The 21,785-nt window shown below is 42.4% G+C and overlaps 1 protein-coding gene across 2 annotated transcripts in view; it reads right to left on the reverse strand.

Moving 5' to 3' along the window:
- Window positions 1-21,785, reverse strand: part of erbb4a (erb-b2 receptor tyrosine kinase 4a) — a 239,765-nt gene that overhangs the window by 31,086 nt on the left and 186,894 nt on the right. For both annotated transcript variants that reach the window (XM_067442181.1, XM_067442182.1), the window contains exons 12-20: window positions 21,266-21,465; window positions 13,009-13,141; window positions 11,726-11,819; window positions 9,310-9,464; window positions 8,119-8,163; window positions 7,274-7,406; window positions 4,773-4,895; window positions 4,590-4,688; window positions 2,183-2,368 (exon numbers count right to left, since the gene is read on the reverse strand). In XM_067442181.1, the coding sequence (XP_067298282.1) occupies window positions 2,183-2,368; window positions 4,590-4,688; window positions 4,773-4,895; window positions 7,274-7,406; window positions 8,119-8,163; window positions 9,310-9,464; window positions 11,726-11,819; window positions 13,009-13,141; window positions 21,266-21,465 (1,168 nt within the window). The remainder of the gene's footprint in view (window positions 1-2,182; window positions 2,369-4,589; window positions 4,689-4,772; window positions 4,896-7,273; window positions 7,407-8,118; window positions 8,164-9,309; window positions 9,465-11,725; window positions 11,820-13,008; window positions 13,142-21,265; window positions 21,466-21,785) is intronic.

Genomic DNA, 21,785 nt, shown 5'->3' on the forward strand with positions numbered 1-21,785 from the left:
TTTTAAATATGGATATTTTTCTGACACAAACGCAATAATTCACTTCAGAAGGCCCTTTTTAATCCGCCGGAGCCGTGTGGAGCAGTTTTATGATGTATATATATATAATCTTATCCCTTTATTATTCTACTGCATCTTTGCTTCAGCATGAAAACAAAAGAATAAATATAGCTATATAGTAGTATTTACAAGCAGGTAAAAATTCAGAGAAGGTTTGTTTTTTCTTTTTTTCGTTCCAATCTGAAAGATTTATGAATAGACTTTAAAATACACGCTGTCTTCACTTACCCAGCATGCCCTTTAATATAAGATGAAAAAGTTAGTTCACCCAAAAATGAAAATTAGACCATGAATTTACTCTCAAGCCATCCTAGGTGTATATGATTTTTTTCTTTCAGATGAAGACAATCAGAATTATGTTAAAAAATGTCCTGTCTCTTCCAAGATTTATAATGGCAGTGAATGGCTGATTCTGTTTTGAAGTACATAAAAGTGCATGTATCCATCATGGAAGCTATCCACACGGCTTCAGGGGCTTAATAAAGGCCCTCAGCGACATTGGTATCCAAAGAAAGTGAACTTCACAGAAATGCTGAAAAGTCCTACACGCATTATACCTCCGCCCACACCGTTGGATTCCATTGTTGGTCCGGCAGGTAGTTCATTACAAAGTGGTCCGGTGACACACAGTCCACTCGGGTGTAGGCGTACTGTGTTGAGTGGATGCTGCATTTTGCAACATATTTAAGTTAATTGCAAAATATGCATATGTTGAAATATTTAAGTATTTGGAAAGAGTATAGGGAGGCCGACTTGATTATGTAATTCGCAGAGCTTCATGGGAGTGGGGGGAGCTAACGAGATCCTTTGGCACATTTAACTTGATTTAACATTTGTGGAAATGTATGTACAGCATCATGGGACATGTAGTTCACCAAAAAATCTGCTATAAAACATGATTATATTAAAACTACGTTGAAATAATACAAGTTGATAGCTTCAATGGATTTACTAAATGCTATCGAGTAACAACCACATAGCCCACAGTAGGACTGCATTTAAAGGTTTATAAGTTATCGTTAAAAAAAATAACAAATCTATTTCCCTATGGAGAAACTAAATGGCATGCTTACTTCCGGAACCCAACTGTAGTACTCTATACAATCTAGGGTTGTAACGGTTCAGTTTACTCACAGTTTGGTTCTATCACGGTTTTAGAGTCACAGTTTTGGTACTGTTCAGTATGTTCAGCTGAAAAGTTTTTATTAGCTATATTCAAGTTCCAAATCAAAATAAAGAAAATAAGAACCTATACTCGACCTATAAGCAATTGCACAAATACATAAAATTGAGCAAAAATGTATGTAAATGTTTTTTCAGGAACACTAGCTTTCAAACACAGAAATTGAATAAATTAATCAAATATAAAAATCACATTGTATATTGTAATTTTCAATGAATAAATTAAATTCAGATTAATCATTGCTGAAGTTACAAAAGCTATTCAGTCAAGAGCAGTAAGTGCTTTCTTATTCATTTGATGTCATTTGATGAGCTCTGTCCATTTAGGAAATAAAGCATGGACAGAGTACATACTATACAGTACATGCACACGTGTCTTTCCCGACGTGTCTACCATGTTTGTAAATGAGTTGTGTTCGAGCAGACAGCACAGACAAGAGTGGCTGTTTTGTCCACGCGTTTTGTTCATCGCTGTTGTAATGTTGGGAAGCCAGAATGTGTATCCATCGACAGTAACATACATTAGCCTAACTCTTTCTGTCTGTTTTACGTCTTGTTATTTTCAACAAATCATATTATAGATGCGTCATGAGATTTGAGATGAACCACGGTGCAAGTGCATGCCGAACTGTGGGTGGATTCTTTGCAGAGAGCCGTTACACTCCTAATAGATTCATGATTTGGAAATGAGCAGCCTGGATATTCTACTAAATAACTCCTTTTGTACCCCATATGAAGATGAAAAACCTATGTTTTGAGTAGATTATGACAGAATTTTCATTTCTGCATAAATGATCCCCTTCTCAAATACACGTACATACTAAAATAAACATCTCCTGAAGTCAAAAGCCAAGGCTGCATACAAAAACACACAACTTCCTGCAGTATTTACAGGGATGCTGTCTCACTGATAACACCAACCTCATGAAATTAATCTTACCTTTGCGATCTGCACGCACCAGTTGAGCAGCAGCTGGGAGCCAATGTTCTCCTGGTGCTCGTGAACGTAGTCCAGCAGGCAGCCGTGGGGCATGAGCTGAGTTACCAGCTGAATAGTGGGACTCAAGCAGACCCCCAACAGACGCACTAAATGAGGATGCTCCATGCTGGCCATGATCAACGCCTCCTGGAGGACAGAGACAGGTCAGATCAGGTCACTGCTGCAGACTGAATTAGCGGCGGCACTTCCGGTTTGGGGAACTACTGTAACGTTAAAATAGATATGGTGTGGTAACACTCTATACTTTAATGTGATATAAATATCACAAGTATATCCATGGTATCAATCGCAGCATTCTTTTCCTTCTGGATATTTTCGTTTTCCCTTTGTATTCCGCTGTAACAGTAAAATAGACAAAAGCATACTGTGCATTTGTGGTTTGCTCTCCCAATTTAATTTACGATATATCCCATGAATAATTCACTGGAATGCAATAACCTTTTTCCAGGTTTGTTTCCACATGGATGCTTTAAAATGTAATCGTCTCCTCTTTTCACTTCTTATCCCCAAAGCAGGTAAATACAGTATTCGTTATCTGTCAAAATGATGGAAAGCTCTTTGAGATATTAACATTTAATGCTAAAGTTTAAGGCACTTTTTATTAGGCGACGTATGTTTCATAATACAGGTCTAACAGGTAACAGTTTTCTCTGCAAACACTGCCTCCTACAGCGACGATGACCTCCGCTTGTGACTGCTGGCCTGTCTCACTCAATTACCCATGCAAAAGGAAAACACTGCCTTCATAAATACACACAAAAAAGATGTGTTACAATGGAGACAGGGATGAATATGGATCTTTCATGAGTAGCTCTGCATCAGCTTGCACAGATAACAGAACACACAAACAAGCACAAAGGAATTCCCAGGCAATCGCGGTAAGCCGCAGAACATGAGGCTACGTTTTGATGGCTTTTTAAAGGACCCTGACCTCTCCCTGAATCTCGGGACAGCAAGAGAGAGAGAGAGAACGAAAGAGACGACATGAAGGAGATGAACTGATATGTGACTGCTCGCTGTTATTGGACTCCTCTCTCTGCAGATCATGCCTTCCTGTTCTCAGTGCCAAGATAAATTTCATACACAACTCATTTTACATCTGTAATGTGACGCATTTAAGTATATTAAAACTGATTATTCAAAAAGACCCGAATGTGAGCCATCTCAATGGAAAGTATGGTTATTAAAATCAAATGCCTTTATCATTATTGCCATAACATTTCGCCACCTTGGAATTATAAGATTCTTTCTGCATTCTGAGCAGTTTTAAGATATTGAGCTTCAAAGATTGCAAAGACATTCCATACACTCTTAGATGAAAAGGTTCTATCGGTGATACATAGTTGGAACCCCTAGAAAGTTCACTGCAAAAAATGCTTTTCCTACTTTTGTCTTGTTTCTAGTCCAAACATATAAACAGTATAGACAAGCAAAAATAATTGTCTTATTTTGGGAAAAAATAACTCAAAATTAAGAGAGTTTTTGCTAAGATAAAAAAAGCATTTTTTTTCTTTGATAAGAAATGCTTTTTTTTTTTTTTTTTTTTGCAGTGTTCTATATAGAACCCTTTTTAAGTGCCAAAAGGGTTCTTTCTTGTCATTATAGAAACCTTTTTAGCATAAAGGGGTCTTTGGAGTATACTCAACTATACTTCTATATATATACACATTTAATGGTTCCAAATGCGTAGGGCCGATAGAACCTTTTCTTCCAAGAGTGAGCAAAAATTATGGGCAACAAGTATCTTCCATACATGGAAATTACCCTAAATGCATTGCAAATGTACAATATTTTAGGACACACAAGCATTTTACTTGGTTTAAAACAAAGTAATTGTTGTAACAATATGACATTTAATGACTATTGATAGACAGACATTGAATATTTATTATATTACTTTATATTAAATTATATCGATCGATCTATCTATCTATCTATCTATCTATCTATCTATCTATCTATCTATCTATCTATCTATCTATCTATCTATCTATCTATCTATCTATCTATCTATCTATCCATCCATCCATCCATCCATCCATCCATCCATCCATCCATCCATCCATCCATCCATCCATCCATCCATCCATCCATCCATCCATCCATCCATCCATCCATCCATCCATCCATCCATCCATCCATCCATCTATCTATCTATCTATCTATCTATCTATCTATCTATCTATCTATCTATCTATCTATCTATCTATCTATCTATCTATACAAAATCATGTACGTACACAACAATTGCATTGTATCAAATTAACAATTTACATGTTATTAAATAGTAGTTAAGGCCACCTAATATGAGACCAATGTATTATTAAGACCAAGATAGTTTACTCACATCCATAAACTCCACATTGGCTTTAGGTCCAGTACTTTCATTGAGTATCTTTATAGCCACTGGAATCTTCACTGTTTCCCCTTCTGGGACCCAGATCCCCTTATAAAGAACACATCAGAATTGCCAGTAACTCATCAAATCTTACAAACCACCTCAATGCAACAATAATTGTAAAAGTGCTACCTTATAGACCATGCCGAAGGCTCCAGTTCCCAGAATCTTGACCCTCTTGAGCTCAGTTTCCTTCAGTATCCGCAGCTGAGCCTGGTTTGGTGCTGTACCACTGGGCGTCAGCGGCTCCACCAACTGCTTAAACAACCGAGCCTCAGATCAGTCACAACTTTTGAATGCTCAAATAAACAGAGCTCTTAGAAGTTACATTTAACCATATTTCTGGGATTAAATTTGTTTATGCTGTAGTTATTGGGCCTCAGGAGGGATATAAATGATGTTACTGATATTTGGATAGTAAACAGTTGTGAAAGGAACCAAGCTTCTGAAGATGAGAGAGGTAGAGAAGAAGGAAAGGTTGAGAAGGATGAATAGATACATAATTGCAAATACAAAGTGGCATTTGTAGTTTCATTAGGGCCGTAGCTCGCTTGCAAGAAGAAAAAATGTGTGTGTGAGTGTGTGTGTGTGTGTGTGTGTGTGTGTGTGTGTGAGCCTGTTTATGTGGTTTATGAGGACACAAATTTGCATAACTACATGGGTATTACACTGGTATTACACTATAAATGTGGTTTATGAGGACATATCAAATGTCCTCATAATTCAAATGAAAACATACTAAATGATGTTTTTTTGAGAAAGTAAAAATGCAGAATGTTTCCTGTGATGGGTAGGTTTAGGGGCAGGGGCAGTGTAAGGGGATAGAAAATACGGTTTGTACAGTATAAAAACCATTACGCCTATGGAGAGTCCCTGTAAACCACATAGACCAACATGTGTGTGTGTGTGTGTGTGTGTGTGTGCCCTTGTTTATATTACATTGTGGGGACCAAATGTCCCCATAAGGATTGTAAAACCTGAGCTCACCTACATTGTGGGGACCAGCCAGCGGTCCCTACTTTTCAAAATGCTTATAAATCATACAGGATGAGTTTATTTGAGAAAGTAAAAATGCAGAATCTTTCCTGTAATGGGTAGGTTTAGGGGCAGGTGCAGTGTTTGGGGATTAATATATATATATATATGTATTTTGTATTATTATTTTTTTGAATACACATGGAGAACTCCCTCCAGCAGAATGTCTAAAGTCCTACTTTCCAACTCATATGACTTGCTATTGAGCTCCAAAAATAAAAATAATAATTCAAATTAAATTAAATTGAAAATAAATAAAATACAAGTTATGTGGAATATGCAGAAGTGCAGCGTGAACATTCTGCTAAAACTTTGTGTTCCACAGATTAATGAATGTTGTATTGGTTTAGAATGACATACATTTAATAAATGATTATATTTGGGGTGAACTCTTCATTTCAGGTTTCTCCAGGGGAATTGTCACTGTAATGACCACCAGATGAATTGAAAAAGTATTTGCTAAATGACAACTTAGTTGTTTTTTCAGAATTAAAGGAATCAACCCATTAATAGCAGCTACAATTAAGAACTTTAGTGTCTACTTGCAATATTTAAAAATAAAAATCTTTTTTTAATGGTTATCAATTATTCAGGACTAACTGTTAAATTAAGTTACCAATCGCAGCACAAAACAGAGGGGGGTCAGTTGTCGACTGAACACACACACAGAGTGGAGCTGTCCATCTTTGTGGTGCTGAAAAACACCATTTAGACTGAGCATTAGAGGGAGCTGTCCAGTTATGTAGTGCTGAAATTAGCATGTGGCAAGCATTTACTGTAAAAGGACATGAGTAGATTAATATTATAGAGCATTCAGAGCTGCTGAAGTAAACAAGTGTTTCAGGTTCAATATAACTATCATCAGAATTTAAACTCCTCCCCAGATTAAGGAAAATAGCATTTGTACAGTTAAGCACATACAATGGGAGTCGATGGGGGAGGCATTCAAAAGGCTTTTTGAAGCAGAAATGTGCAGCTTGTTGTGCCACTTTTATGAATTATTTAGTGTGATAACGATCACTAACCTTATCTACACTTTCAAAGAATTTCTGAGGTAATCTGCAAACACTTGGTCTAGACCTCTCCTTTTCTTATTCTTGGCAAAAATGCATCACTTTCTGCTTGAACAGAGGTCTCGGGTTTGCTAAAACGGATTTCAGGATTCTAGTGCGTGAGTGTCTCTGTCAGCTTTTGGATACAGGGCATCTTCTCAGGCTGACAGCTGTCTATAACACTGTTGCTCCACCTGCAAATTATCCAAACCAGCATAGACAGGCCATGTTTTTTAATAGGCTGCACAGTCATTCAGAGCAACAGGGCTATGCATTAACCCAACAAACCTGCCACACATTTGAGGAAGGCCCTCTGCTGAATACTTTATGTGCTGTACGCTGGGGAATTTTTAAGCATGTGGCTTACCAAGAAATACAACGTAAAAAAAAATCTATGAAAAAGCTATGGACAGGGAAGGAAATTGATGCAATGTGACAGACAGAAGAGACACAAGATATTATGCATAATGTATGGAATGTTTCTGTTTGAGTCAGTGCTTACTGGTTTAAGCAAACGCAAATGAGAACAGGCTCAGTCTCTCTCACCTCAGTCTCCAGGAAACGACGCAAAGCTCTCTTTTTCTTAATGCTCTTTCGGCGGATGTAAACGGCCACTCCAAGAGCTATGATGACTATCACAAAGAGAGCCCCAATTAACCCAGCCGCAATCAGAGGAGTCCTGGAACACCAAAAGAAAATAAGCTGGCATGTGTTTGTTTTCTGCCAAACCAGTTGATCGTTTCGTTTCGTTTCGTTTCGTTTCGTTTCGTTTCGAATTTAATTTAATTTAATTTAATTTAATTTAATTTAATTTAATTTAATTTAATTTAATTTAATTTAATTTAATTTAATTTAATTTAATTTAATTTAATTTAATTTAATTTAATTTAATTTAATTTAATTTAATTTAATTTAATTTAATTTAATTTAATTTAATGCTACACTGTGTGATATTTCCCCCCCCCCCCCATCTAGCCGTGAAAAGGTATATGACCATCCAGTGAATATTAGTTTTTGTTCCTCTCAATTCTGATTTCGTTTTAACTCCTACGGTGGCCAATTTAGTCCAAGGCGAAGCTTGAATTTATGGGTATGTCCCTCTTTGGCTAATGTACTTTCAAGATGGAGGGGCAACATGGCGACCAGCATTCGAACCCCTCACCCGTATGTATTTTCAATGGCATATTATAAACTTACGAGAATACTTTATAACTTGAAAGAAGTAAATATACATTAATGAGCACATATATTTTTGATAGAACTAAATGTTTTTAGCTAAGAATAAACTAATAAAGTTACACAGTGTAGCTTTAATTATTTGTATATTTTTTAAATATGTTATGTCATTGTAAATTGTCCTTGGTCAAATCAGAATATGTGAGAGCTCTTACCGGTCCAACATGCCAACACAATCTTGTACCCGGGGTCCAGTACAACTGCAACACAGACAATCATATCATCGAGTTATAATCAACATAGTTGAGTTATATTATATTCACTATGATAGTATTTCTTATACTGCATTTAATTAAATAAAAAATAAAAATAAAATAGTATCCTATCTTTTTAAATTACTGTATTAGAGTAATGATAACCTAATAAACTCACAAAGACCAGATACATTACAGAAATTGTAATATAGGAAAAGTGTGATTTAAATGTCATTAAGCCACAATATGTATTTTATTTTTAATTTTTTACATTAGAGGTCACTTAATCAAAACAGGTGTAGCATGATGGCACCTTGATTTTGCATATCTTTTATGCTGCAGACGTTTACTTTCACTTCTTCCGTTCATGTGTGGGTTAAAACAGCGCTGTTTTATCATGTTAGATAGAGTATTAGTTATGTTATAATGCTCTTGTTTACAAGACACATGTTGCTCACTACAGTTAGCTAGATCGATATTAGGCGAAGTGAAAGATGCTAATCGTGGTAAATCAAGGAAACCAGATTTAAACAATAAGACTAACTGTGTTGAGCTGGAGAACAATGATTCATTTTCTGTTGATTAATCATCCAAACAGTTGCTCACTTGTCTAATAAAACAAATAATATATCAAAGTGTCTTTGGTTTTCAATGGTTTCTACAAAGTACGCGGGTATGGTTACATTGATAGGCAATGCACGGATATGGCCCCTATTTCTCTGGAATTGAACAATCTTGGAAACATTTGGGATATTGTAAGTATACAAGTCAACAACATTTATATTGTTCTAGTGGTTTTTGGATATTTAAATCCAAAAATCTTACATTTTGTGCCTTTAATGTTAACGTGAAAGACGTTTTTGTCCAGTAAAAATGTTAGCTCTGTGTTGGGTCACCACTTCATGTCCATAGTAAGATCTGGGTCCTGCAGCAAAACCAGTTGCAAACCACTGATCTGAGGAGTCAAGAACCTGTTCTCTCCACTCTCATGTCCCCCAGGCCCATGTGTCTAAGTCTGAATGCACTAACCACGACGGCTTTACCCACATGGGCAATTAGGTTAGTGCTCTGGGCATATTGTGCTTGATGCAGTTAAAGAAGGAAAGACGCTTACAAATAGATTTAAGTGCAAACACAAGCAAACACTCTTACCCCTGGGTGCAGTTGGGGTGGCAGGGATGGCACTCGTTGTTGGTCTCAGCATATTTGAAGATGAAGCTGTTTGCTCCCTGCAGACCATCAGGGCATTTCTCCACACAGTTGGGCCCATCTTTCAGATGCAAGCACTTCACGCAGTGATCTGGACCCTATAATGGGAGAAAAGAGAGACAGAAGATTAGGAAATGTGTCTCAAGAGACCGAAGCACTGTTTAAAAGGTTGGAAGGAAATTTAATTTAATTAAACGAGCACAGATGTATAATATAATTTCAGGGACGCATCAGTTTTTTTGTATCTTCATACTGTTTCTAACACATTCAACCAAAAAAAAAAAAAAAAAAAAAAAAAGCCATCTTATAAAGTTCTAATGGCAGTTCACCAACAGATGCAGACAGATGGCAACAGACTCTTGTCGGATCAGTGTGTTACCCCTGTCGGAGTCTGCTGCCGTCTGTCGGAGCTTGTTTTCGCCGATTGAACATGGCGAATCAGAATTAGATTGTTTAAGAAGTGACGTGTTGTAAGCCGGTGAATGTCGGTGTCGGTCTGCGTCTGTCGGCGCTATGTGAATTGATCTCTAAAAAACGTTCTGGTCCCAAGATACAACTTGTGTTCCTCTTACTATTTGCTCAAATGTTGGGGGTCACTATAAGTGTAATACTTTCGAAATAAGTCTTGGAACCACTTTATATTAGGAGGTCTTAACTACTATATACTACCATTGAAATGGATAATTTGATATAATGCATGTATTTTACTTTTTTTAATATATATATACCTGCATGTTATTAGATCTTTATGTTTTGTAATTACCTTTATGATTACACTGTTGACACTTTCCTTCCACTTAACCCTACCCTTAAACTGACCCACACCACCACCTGTCCATAACTTTACCCCGTATCCCACCTCAATATCAGCAAAAGTGCTTTGCAATACAATCAGAACACAATAATTACGTTGTACATATTTGTTTGGTGTAAGTACATAGTAGTTAAGGCCACTTAATATAAAGTGGGACCGAAGTCTCTTATGTTCACCGAGGCTGCATTGATTAAAGAATTGTAAAATAGCGAAATATTATTACAATAGGATAATAACTAACTTTTTTTTATTTATTTTTTTATTTTTAGTGATGCAAAGCTGAATTTTCAGCATCATTACTCCAGTCTTCAGTGATCCTTCAGAGATCATTCTAATATGATGATTTACTGCTCAAGAAATATTTCTGAGTATTATCAGTGTTGTATATCATCAATTATTATTGTGCTGCAATATTTTGTGAAAATTGTGATTTTTTATTTATTTTTATAAATATATAAAGTTTTATAGGTTCAGCATTAATTTGAAATATAAATATTTTGTAACATTACAAATGTCTTTACTGTCACTTGTCACTAGATCAATGCAATGGATTTTAGGTGAATAAAAGTATACTTTTATTTCAAAACGTGAAAGAAAGTTTAAGAACTATGATTATTTGAAATAGAAATTTGAATCTATATCAACATAAAAGTGTTTACTATCACTTAATGCACTTTTGCATAATATATTATTTATAAGTCCTATTGTTAAGGAAAATAAACCACCTCTCCTAAAAAAAAAAATTAAAAACAAATCCATAGCATAAAGATAGGACATCTGGGGAAAATAATGCACCAACTGTTAAAACTTACGCTTAGATCAAATCAAAGTATATTGGTAACACTTTATGTTGGGGTTCTGTTTTCACTAGATTATTATTAGAATGCATATTACTAAGATATTGGCTTCTTATTAGTAATTATGAAGCACATATTAATGCCTTATTTTACATGATCACATTCTACCTCCCTTAATCCAACAATATGCCTAAACTAACACGCTATAAAAACTACTTTACTAACTATTAATAAGAAAACAAACAAACAAACAAAGGAATGATTGAATGAATGAATGAATGAATGAATGAATGAATGAATGAATGAATGAATGAATGAATGAATGAATGAATGAATGAATGAATGAATGAATGAATGAATGAATGAATGAATGAATAAAATCATCACTAATAGCCAACCTTTTTACAGTACATCAATAATATGCAATTATTATACAGCATGGTTAACAATGTCTTGCATCATCTTATATGGTCTAATGATGATACATGATTCATTTCAAATAAGGCTACAGACAGGATTTCATTTTGAGACTGTAAGTAGATGGTTTAATTTGTTTCTAATCAATATCACTCTGTTTCTTGTTATATGCAGTCTGGAGCTGCACTAAGATGAGGATGCAATCGACTATCTAGGCTATCCAGAAATCTAGGCTTTTCTGTTGTTTGATGACAAGGTTATCCAGTTTTAATTGAAGCAAAATAAAATCAACAATAAATGTAGGGCCTTGCGTGTTTTTAAAGGCTCTTACCGGGCCATGGCAGGTCAAACTTTTCTCTCTGGCTTTTTCACACTGGTTGTCACACTCAACACAGACTGAGCCATTGGCGTACTCTCGAATATCCCTTGAACAGATAAACAACAATGTGTTATGAGTTATTGGATATAGAATTTATTTACAATATGAGGTATACTTTTTTACATTGCAACCAGGGGCTAGCCTCTAAAAATCCAGGGCCATTATTGTTTTGTTTTTGCCTGGATTTGGCCTACCCAAATTGAAAAGCTTCCCATACACACATACAGTGGTCTAAGTTCAAAATGTTTCTCATTTTACAGGAAACCCTTTAAATTAAAACACTGCTAAAAGTGATATGCATGTAAGTATATGTTGAGTAAGCTGTAATAACCCCTTAGACAACATCTAGACAACATCCCCTTAGGACACCCCCCCCCCCCCCAATACTTTCATATTCTGGACCCTGTACAGTGTCCGTGGATTTTAAGCGGCTTGTGTTATTAAGTCCAATTAACTAAACAGACATACAAGAAAAGCTATGGAAGTGGAAACCACTTAAAGAGCTAACGATACTACTGTCATCTGTTACTGTTGTTGATAGATTCATTGAGAGGAAAGCTTGTCGATTGTGGCTTAAAAGAATTGTGGCCTAATTATATCCAGCGTCGGTGTGAACAAATCAAACCTCCAGCAATTTATAGAATAAAACAAAAATGTTCATGCTAATCAAACAAATCCAGAAAACCTATTTTGCTCTGAATAGCTCTGGGACAAGAAAAACATGCATTTGCAAACAAAATCTTAGCACTGGACATTTTGACTGTTCTCTTCTTAACCTATTTTTATGTAATTTTTTCAGCCTGCCAGAAAAGCATGAGAGTCTGTCTATTCCTTTGAGTTATAAATAGCATTAAAAGCATTCTGATCCCTTGATCTTGATAGACACACTGCAGATATATCTTTAGAGCCAGCGGCCTATCTGAAAAATTCTGCGAATGAAAACACATATTCATATTAAGGTGACTGCCCGCTTAAAGTTGTTTAAGAAACAGAAGAGCAAGAAGACTTTAAAAGTTGTGTACATAAGCAAAGTGACACCCAGCGGCGTAGCACCAAATTTTGGGCCCTGGGTACAAACCATCTTGCTGGGCCCCCGTTCCATTTATGTGTATGTATAGAAAACTGACTTCTAAGGGCCCCCCCCTGCCTCGGGCCCTGGTTACTCAGTACCCTTTATCCCCCCAGTCCGACGCCCCTGGTGACACCACGGATTACTTGATGGCACACACACTCACCCATAATATAAATTACAGGACTTGACGCATGTCCTTCCTCGGCTGAAGTATTTGCACGAGAGACACTGTTCTGGACCAGGACCCCAGCATCCCGCCTCCGAACACAACGGATCACAAACCATCTGCTCTTTAGCTGAAAACACACACACACACACACACACACACACACACACACACACACACACGTGTATGTCTGAGCTGTTGGTCAGTTGTGTAGATCAGTCAGCTTTGATCGATGGTGTGGCAAAGAGGCTAATGAATGAGCCGGCTAACAGAGCCATTGATCCCACACGTTACAGACTTATTATCACACTAATTATATCCAGCTTGGCGGTGTGCACTGGAAATGACTTTCCGTCTGTTAACATCTTCATTAGCCCCACAAGTTTAACTTTCACATGTAACATCTTACTTAATTGGCCTATTTCCAGTTTTAGGCTATCTTCTGAATATATATATATATATATATATATATATATATATATATATATATATATATATATACGTTTGATAAATAAATAAAAAAGGTCATTTGAACTAGAAATTAATATAATGCTGATGAATAAAATTGTACTGACTCCAAACATTTAAAGAGCAGTGTATAATTATTAACTGTTATGTGGTACATATGAGTCTCATATTTGAAGAATTTACAATCACATAACACATTTATAACTCAATATCCAGCAACTTGGCCTGTATTGAAGAACGAATGTGATAATTGCCATTGTGTGGGTATAATAGTAGGAAGCCTATTTGCTTAACTCTTAAAGGAAGTCTATGTAAGATTGTGGCCAAAACGCTACTGCAATCACGTTTAAATGACTGTAGAGCGCTGTCTCCCCTCTCCCCCTCCGCCCTGACACGAGGTTGCCAGATCGGCTGCAGGATCCAGCAGGAACGTTTGTAGCTGCAGCTGTGGTAACTAGAGCAGATCTGGCAACCCGTATGCTCAAACACTGCTGACTTTGTGATTGGTCGATAGCTGGAGGGCGGAGCTTCAGGCCAAAACACAACATGTCAACATCAACATCAGTTGAGGGCTGCAACAACAACTTTTAAATGACAATACCCGGACTACTGTTGTCAGTGATATAAGAATTTGAAATGAACATGATATCTTAATGTCTAGTGACATATCAGGGCCATTTTATGATTAACTGAAATACATTTCTTACATACAGTTCATTTAATGGGCATGTATCTAAATGACAAAAACACTTTGCTATTGGACAGAGAAAGAAATTGTTAACACAGCTAATACTTTAAATGAATAAGTAAGGAATAATTGACTCTGGGTCGTTGAATATTCAGAAAAAAAAATGCACACCTGAGATCGTAATACAGCCACGATGCAAATGCGAAACTCCAAAAAAAAAAAAAAATAATTCTGATTATTAAGTCATTTGTCAGGTTTTTGTCCTTGAAACGCAAAACGTCTCGGTTACGTATGTAACCCTCGTTCCCTGAAGGAGGGAACGGAGACGTACGTCAGAACTGAACCGACGAATGGGATCTTACTTTAGAGACCAATCCTACTTCGAGCATCTAACAACGAGCCAATGAAATTTGGCATGCGATCACGCATTCCACGCTCCACCCCGCAGCGCGGGTATAAAACAGGAAGTGGAATGATAGATCAGCGCTTTTCCTGCTGAGGAGCCGAAAGGTGACCGGACTCCCAGCGGAAGCACAGCATCTGGCGACGGGACGTACGTCTCCGTTCCCTCCTTCAGGGAACGAGGGTTACATACGTAACCGAGACGTTCCCTTTCAGTCGGTCACGTTCGACGTACGTCAGAACTGAACCCACGAATGGGATCCCTATGGAAAACGCCAGGATGCTGGCCCTTCCAGCGTCCTGCTTGAGCGCACTGCACCGTCTAGTATGGTACGGAAGTCAGGGCTCCAAGCAGGGAGTACAGTCACTGCTGTTTCTGCAAGACCCACTCAGAATGACTATTGGATAACGCTGGGAAAGCGTGCCTACCTCGTTCTTGAGAGAGAGGGTACGCTGCGGGGCCACGTCCTTCAGGGAAGGAGAGGTGGCAGAATACACATAAGGACTAACCTGGCAGGGTAGTGCAACATATGGCAGTCTCTGGGGTGGTTCCAGCCTGATTGAAGGGGGGAAAGAACACGCCCAGAGACGACAGAGCGGGCTCTGTCGGGGGAAAGACACGGGGCTAGCCCGAAGGGTAGCTGATACCGTGGAAGAATACACATATGGGGTTGCCGTGAGGGAACCGCTACATATGGAACCCAGCCTACAGCCACGTTTCACAAGCATACGGGTGCCGGCCTGGCGTCAGACGGTCCGCAACGTCTGACACCGGAGGGGTGACGGAGGAGCTCGACAGGGTTAGCCGGTTTCCCGGGGAACACAACTGGAGACAATAGACGCATGTATCCGGCCCAGAGGGCTGGAGTGGCGTTTCGCAAGCCGACACTTAGAATGGGCACTTAGCGCTCCTGGCCACTGGGGGCGAGGATGCGGGAAGATACCGGCTCTACACGTAAGCTATAGAATCTAGCAAACGTGTTAGTTACCTGGCCCGAACTCTAGGCACGATTCGTTGACCGAAAGTGCATGCAGGTCCCCTACCCTCTTGATCGAGGCCAATGCCGTCAGGAGCACTGTCTTCATTGACAAGATTTCCAGCTCACAAGACGCCAAAGGCTCGAAGGGAGGGCTCTGAAGTGCTCGGAGCACTAGAGCTAAGTCCCAAGAGGGTATCGAGGATGGACGAGGAGGATTTAGTCTCCTCGCACCTCTGAGGAACCTGACGATTAGGTCGTGCTTCCCCACGGACTTACCTTCTACTACATCATGGTACGCTGCTATTGCTGCAGCATATACCTTGAGGGTGGAGGGAGACAGCCTTCTCTCCAACCCATCTTGCAGGAAGGAAAGCACGACACTGATCGAACACCTTCGGGGGTCTTCCCGGCGGGAAGCGCACCACTCAACGAACAGGTTCCACTTCAGAGCATAGAGGCGCCTCGTAGAGGGGGCTCTAGCTGAAGCGATGGTGTCTACGACAGCTTGTGGTAGTCCATCTAGAACCTCCGCGTCCCGTCCAGGGACCAGACATGAAGATTCCAGAGGTCTGGACGCGGGTGCCATAGTGTGCCCCGTCCCTGAGAAAGAAGGTCCTTCCTCAGGGGAATCGGCCAAGGAGGGGCTGTCGCGAGGAGTGTGAGTTCTGGGAACCAGGTCCGGTTGGGCCAATACGGCGCAACTAACAAGACCTGCTCCTCGTCCTCCCTGACCTTGCACAGAGTCTGTGCAAGAAGGCTCACTGGGGGAAACGCATACTTGCATAGGTCCCGGGGCCAGCTGTGCGCCAGTGCATCTGTGCCGAGGGTACCCCCGGTCAGGGAATAGTACCACTGGCAATGGGTCGAGTCCGGAGAGGCAAACAGGTCGACCTGTGCGGCTCCGAACTGGTCCCATATCAGCTGGACCACCTGGGGGTGGAGTCGCCACTCTCCCGGAGGTGTCGGCTGACGAGAGAGCTCGTCGGCTGTCTGGTTCAGCACACCAGGGACATGAATGGCCCGAAGCGACCTCTTCTGACTCCACAGGAGGAGGTGGCGGGCGAGTTGGAGCAGACGACGGGAGCGTAGACCACCCTGACGGTTGATGTACGCAACGGCCGTGGTGCTGTCCGTACGGACCAGTACATGCTTGCCACGCAGCGGCCCCTTGAGGCGGCGGAGTGCCAGATGTACTGCCAGTGACTCGAGGCAATTGACATGCCAATGCAATTGCGGCCCCGTCCACAGACCAGCAACTGCATGCCCGTTGTACGTGGCCCCCCAGCCTGTGGTGGAGGCATCCGTGAATAGCACAGCATGCCTGGACACTTGTTCTAGGGGCACCCCGGCCCGGAGAAACGAAGTGTTGGACCACGGGCTGAAGGTTTGGCGGCAGTAAGGAGTCACTGGGACCCGGTACTGACCGCTCTGCCACGCCCACCTCGGGACTCGGCCATTGAGCCAGCGTTGAAGCGGTCTCATATGAAGCAATCCGAGCGGCGTGACCGCGGCTGCAGATGCCATATGCCCCAGGAGCCTCTGAAAGAATTTCAGTGGGACCGCTGTCCTGCTCTTGAACATATTCAAGCAGTTCAACACCGACTGGACTCGCTCCTCGGTGAGGCGCGCCGTCCGGTTGACCGAGTCCAGCTCCATACCGAGATAAGAGATCCTCTGTGTGGAACAGAGTTTGCTCTTCTCTCGGTTGACCCGAAGGCCCAACTGGCTGAGGTGACTGAGCACCAAGTCCCTGTGTTCGCACAACTGGTCCTTCGACTGGGCTAGGATCAGCCAATCGTCGAGGTAGTTGAGAATCCGAACGCCGCGTTCTCAGCGCGGAACAATGGCTGCCTCCGCGACCTTCGTAAAGACGTGGGGCGACAGGGACAGCCCGAAGGGCAGGACCTTGTACTGATATGCTTTCCCCTCGAACGCCAAACGTAGGAACGGTCTGTGTTGAGGGAGAAAGACACACGGAAGTACGCATCCTTCAGGTCGATCGCTGCAAACCAATCCTGGGGACGGATGCATTGGAAAATGCGTTTCTGCGTCAACATCCTGAACGGGAGCTTGTGCAGGGCCCGACTCAGAACTCGCAGGTCCAGGATTGGTCGTAACCTACCCCCTTCTTGGGCACAATGAAGTAGGGGCTGTAGAACCCCGTCTTCATATCGGCTGGAGGAACCGGCTCGATCGCGTCCTTCGCCAGTAGGACCTCGATCTCTGACCTCAAGACCTGAGCATCGCTGCTTCGCACGGAGGTGAAGAGGATGCCCCTGTACTTGGGCGGCCGGCGCGCGAACTGAATCGCGTAGCCGAGTCTGATGGTACGGATGAGCCAGCAAGACGGCCCGGGGAGACCTAGCCAGGCCCCCAGAGACCGTGCAAGCAGGACCAACCGCACCACAGACGTGCCCGGGGTGGGGCAGCGAAGCGGAGTACTCTGGCCCGACTCGGGAGGCCCGGAGGCGGCCCGAAGTGTTGCCTGAGCACTCCTGGTTTGGACAGAGAGTGGGTGAGAAGGCCCGGAGGCGTCCTCGGAGCCCACTCTGCTGCCCACTGCCCGGAGGCAGGGAAGTGAAGCACTCAGCCCCGACCCGGGAGGCCCGTGGGCGGCCCGGAGTGTTGACTGAGTGCTCACGAGAGAGGAAGTGTGTGGGTGAGAAGGCCCGGGGGCGTCCTCGAGGCCCACACAACTGCCCCCTGGCGACGGGAGGGTAGGAAAGGAGTGACAAGGCCCGTGGGCGTCGCACACTGCCAACCTGACCCTCTTGGGGCCCAGAGAGAGAGGAAACTGCTCTTAAAATGTGGGTACCGCTGGACTCCGGAGAGCCAGTGGCAGAACCGAAACCAGTCAGGGCCCCCCGGTCCTCCTCCGGGGGGGTGGGGGAGGGATGCGAACATCGTCTCCCCCGAGCAGCTCCTGTTCTCCCTAGCCGGCCCGTCTCAGGGCCGCGTCCCCTTGCGCTTGCCTGCCGGTTAGCGGGCCCTGGACGGGTTGGGCGTCCCTCGCGTCCGGCACCCTGCTCCTCCAGTGGAGGCTGCTGCTCGGCTCTAGCAGGGTGGAGGTGGACGCAGGAGGGGATGCCCTCGGCGACGAGCCGGCAGAGGCGCTGCGACCGACGACCGAGCAGCTGGTCGTCGGCACCCTGGTGCAACGCCTCCGTCTAATCTTGGGCCACCAAGAACTGCTGGGCAAAGTTCTCGATGGTGCCGCCGAGGAGGCCAGCCCGACAGACAGGCTTTTCTTGCGCATATCTGCCAGGTTAGCCCCCTATTCCTGGACCACTAGTGTGGACATCGCCTGACCCAGGGAGCGTGCAGTGATTTTCGTCGCCCATAGGGCGAGGTCCAACACCGCACGCAGTTCCTGCACAACCCCTGGGCTGGGACTACCCTCATGCGTGCAGGGCAGAGGGCAGTGAGAGAGGGAAAACAATGAAACTTTTTTTTTTTTTTTTTTTGTCTCATTTTTGGCCCTTTTGACCCTCCATATTTCCCTCTCTCCGATGCAGCAATTGACATCTGTCCTCTGCCAGAGCCAAAAATGAAACGCTAAGCCCTTTTCTCTTTAGGATCAGCGATTCCACCTTCAACTACCAGCAGGTATGCGAGACAGTGAACGTGGCCGTCAGAACGGCACACAGCGCACTGAGCGCTCAAGCCTCTATGAAGAAGGCAAGGCGAACAATGCCCTGACGTGGTCGTGTTCTCATGAGAGAATCCGTACCCACGAACAGAGTCTCAGCATGCTTTTGATGCGATAGAGGAGTGGGGGCCCGAGGGGATTTACCCGGCGGGGAATCCCCACTGTAATCCTCAGGCCACCAGCGCTTATCAGCCAAAGTAGCCCCTTTCCAGTAACACTAGAAATGAACTAGATCGGGGGATAGGCGAAGGGACTCGACCCCATCTGAGGTTTCATAGTCTCGACCGCGCATCTAGAGCGCCGACTGACGCGCGCCGGTTGTTGTGACAACCACCGCTGTCAGCCGGTCGCTCGACGGCACACGGCGCGCTGAACACTCGAGCCCTTTATGAGAAGGGGGAGACGAACATCGCGCCGACGTGACCATGTTCTTTTACCAGAACATGAATCACCCACGATCGCAATCTCACATGCGCTCGTGGCCGTCAAAGAGGACAGGAAACAGTTGCATACCAGGAATACACGGTTTGAATGACATCTTGAAAAAGACGCAGGGTCAAACCGTGTTGCTCTTTTGTGAATGGAAAGCTGCTCTTTAAGTGTGCTGAAGCACTCAGGGAGATGACCGCGGCTCCACACAGTTCGTTCTGCAAGCCTGTGTGAGCTCTCAGTGATGTGTATTTGTGTGTGTGTAACGCCCAGCGAACCAACAGTTTGTATGGGAAACGCTCAGCGAACCAACAGTTTGTATGGGAAACGCTCAGCGAACCAACAAGCTCCTTTAGATCGCTTGATCACTGATCAGACGGTCTCTCACTGACGCGCCGTATCACCCGCACTGGCAGACTCTCTCACTCAACACTCTTTGACTCGTAGTCAGACACTCTTCGTAGGAAACAGTAAGCACTGCTCGGCTCCGAAGTAGAAAGCGCTGATCTATCATTCCACTTCCTGTTTTATACCTGCGCTGCGGGGCGGAGCGTGGAATGCGTGATCGCATGCCAAATTTCATTGGCTCGTTGTTAGATGCTCGAAGTAGGATTGGTCTCTAAAGTAAGATCCCATTCGTCGGTTCAGTTCTGACGTACGTCGAACGTGACCGACTGAAAGGGAACTAATTTCTTACGCATCTCACCCCAAGCCCCTTTTGTTAATTCACATTACCATTAATTGTTGTTTTTATCCTCTTTTTTACTATTGTTTGGTCAGTGTCATTGGTGCACTCTAAAAAATGCTGGGTTAAAAAACAACCCAAGTTGGGTTAAAAATGGACAAACCCAGAAAATGGGTTTGTCCATTTTCAACCCAAATTGGGTTGTTTTTTGCATTTTTTTAGAGTGCAGTTTTGGTCCTTTAGCTGTTGTCGGTTGGAAAGATGATGATACACGGGCAACTTTTTGACCAATGTTGCAGGGCAATGTTGTCAAGCGATGTTTTTTGGGCACTTTCCTATTGAGAATGAGCAACAAATTGCTATACTTTAGATCGGTCGTGGGCTCTGTTTCTCAGCTGGTTGTCTGTTGATGGCAACATTGTCCCGCAATAGTACTTAAAAAGTTGCCCTGTGTATCATCACCTTAAGGACCTTTGAAATAACTGAAAACATTTGGTGATGTGATATGAAACTGTAATGCGGTCAAGACCTGCCTGGAACCCTGAAAATAACTGCACACCTTAGAACGTTTGTCAACCAATCAGCTTCAAGCATTTAACAGCCCTGTACTATAACATATTCTGTTTCCTCATGGCTTGGGCAGAACTGCAAGTGTATGATTCTCAATTTCCTTTATATCAATTACAAATTTCAATAAGACATCATAAGAATAATTAAATCGGTTGTATTTCCAGTAGCAACTAAATTACAGAATCTGATCCTCAATTTTCAGTCTAATTAAAGTCTGTTTTTGAGACTCGCTGGTCTGATGTGGAAGCATTTCAAACAAATCCATCACTATAGGATGCCAAGATTTTTTTTTTTATTCCTGCTTCAAACATAACATCTTATTTAAATCACAGTTACTGAACAGATGGAGTTGTAGATGAGAGCTGAGATTGAACGACACTCACTACACTCTCTGGGGTCCCTGTTGTTCTTGATCAGAGCTCTCTGGGTGCTGGTGCGGAACAGACCGGTCCAGTTCACTGTATTGTAGAAGCAGAGCTGGCTGTTGTTGGTCATGTAGACGTTTCCGGCGCTGATCTCTCTCAAAGACTGGAACTGCAGTGAAGAGATCCAGCGCTGCTTCAGGATCAGCAGAGAAATACCACTGAGGAAAAAGACAAAGAGACATCTTCAACTACATCCTGCATCAACATATAGAAGATTGAAGCTTACTTTGCTGTCTGTTAAATGACAACAATGCTACAGGAACTATTTTAAGTGCCACATCCGTTTTTCACTTGGATCTAATGTGAAACAAGAGAATTCTTAGAAGTAGTTAATGAGGACACTTCTGAATATATTACTAAAAGAGGATTTAAATCATTTAGACTATGAGTGAACAGATTCAGCACAAAATTGAACAGGGAAAGTACACTTGGGACGACAACGCATACTTGCCAACCCTCTAAAACTACAAAGACCTAA

The sequence above is a fragment of the Pseudorasbora parva genome, chromosome 4 (assembly GCF_024679245.1).
Source record: "Pseudorasbora parva isolate DD20220531a chromosome 4, ASM2467924v1, whole genome shotgun sequence".
Classification (NCBI taxonomy): domain Eukaryota; kingdom Metazoa; phylum Chordata; class Actinopteri; order Cypriniformes; family Gobionidae; genus Pseudorasbora; species Pseudorasbora parva.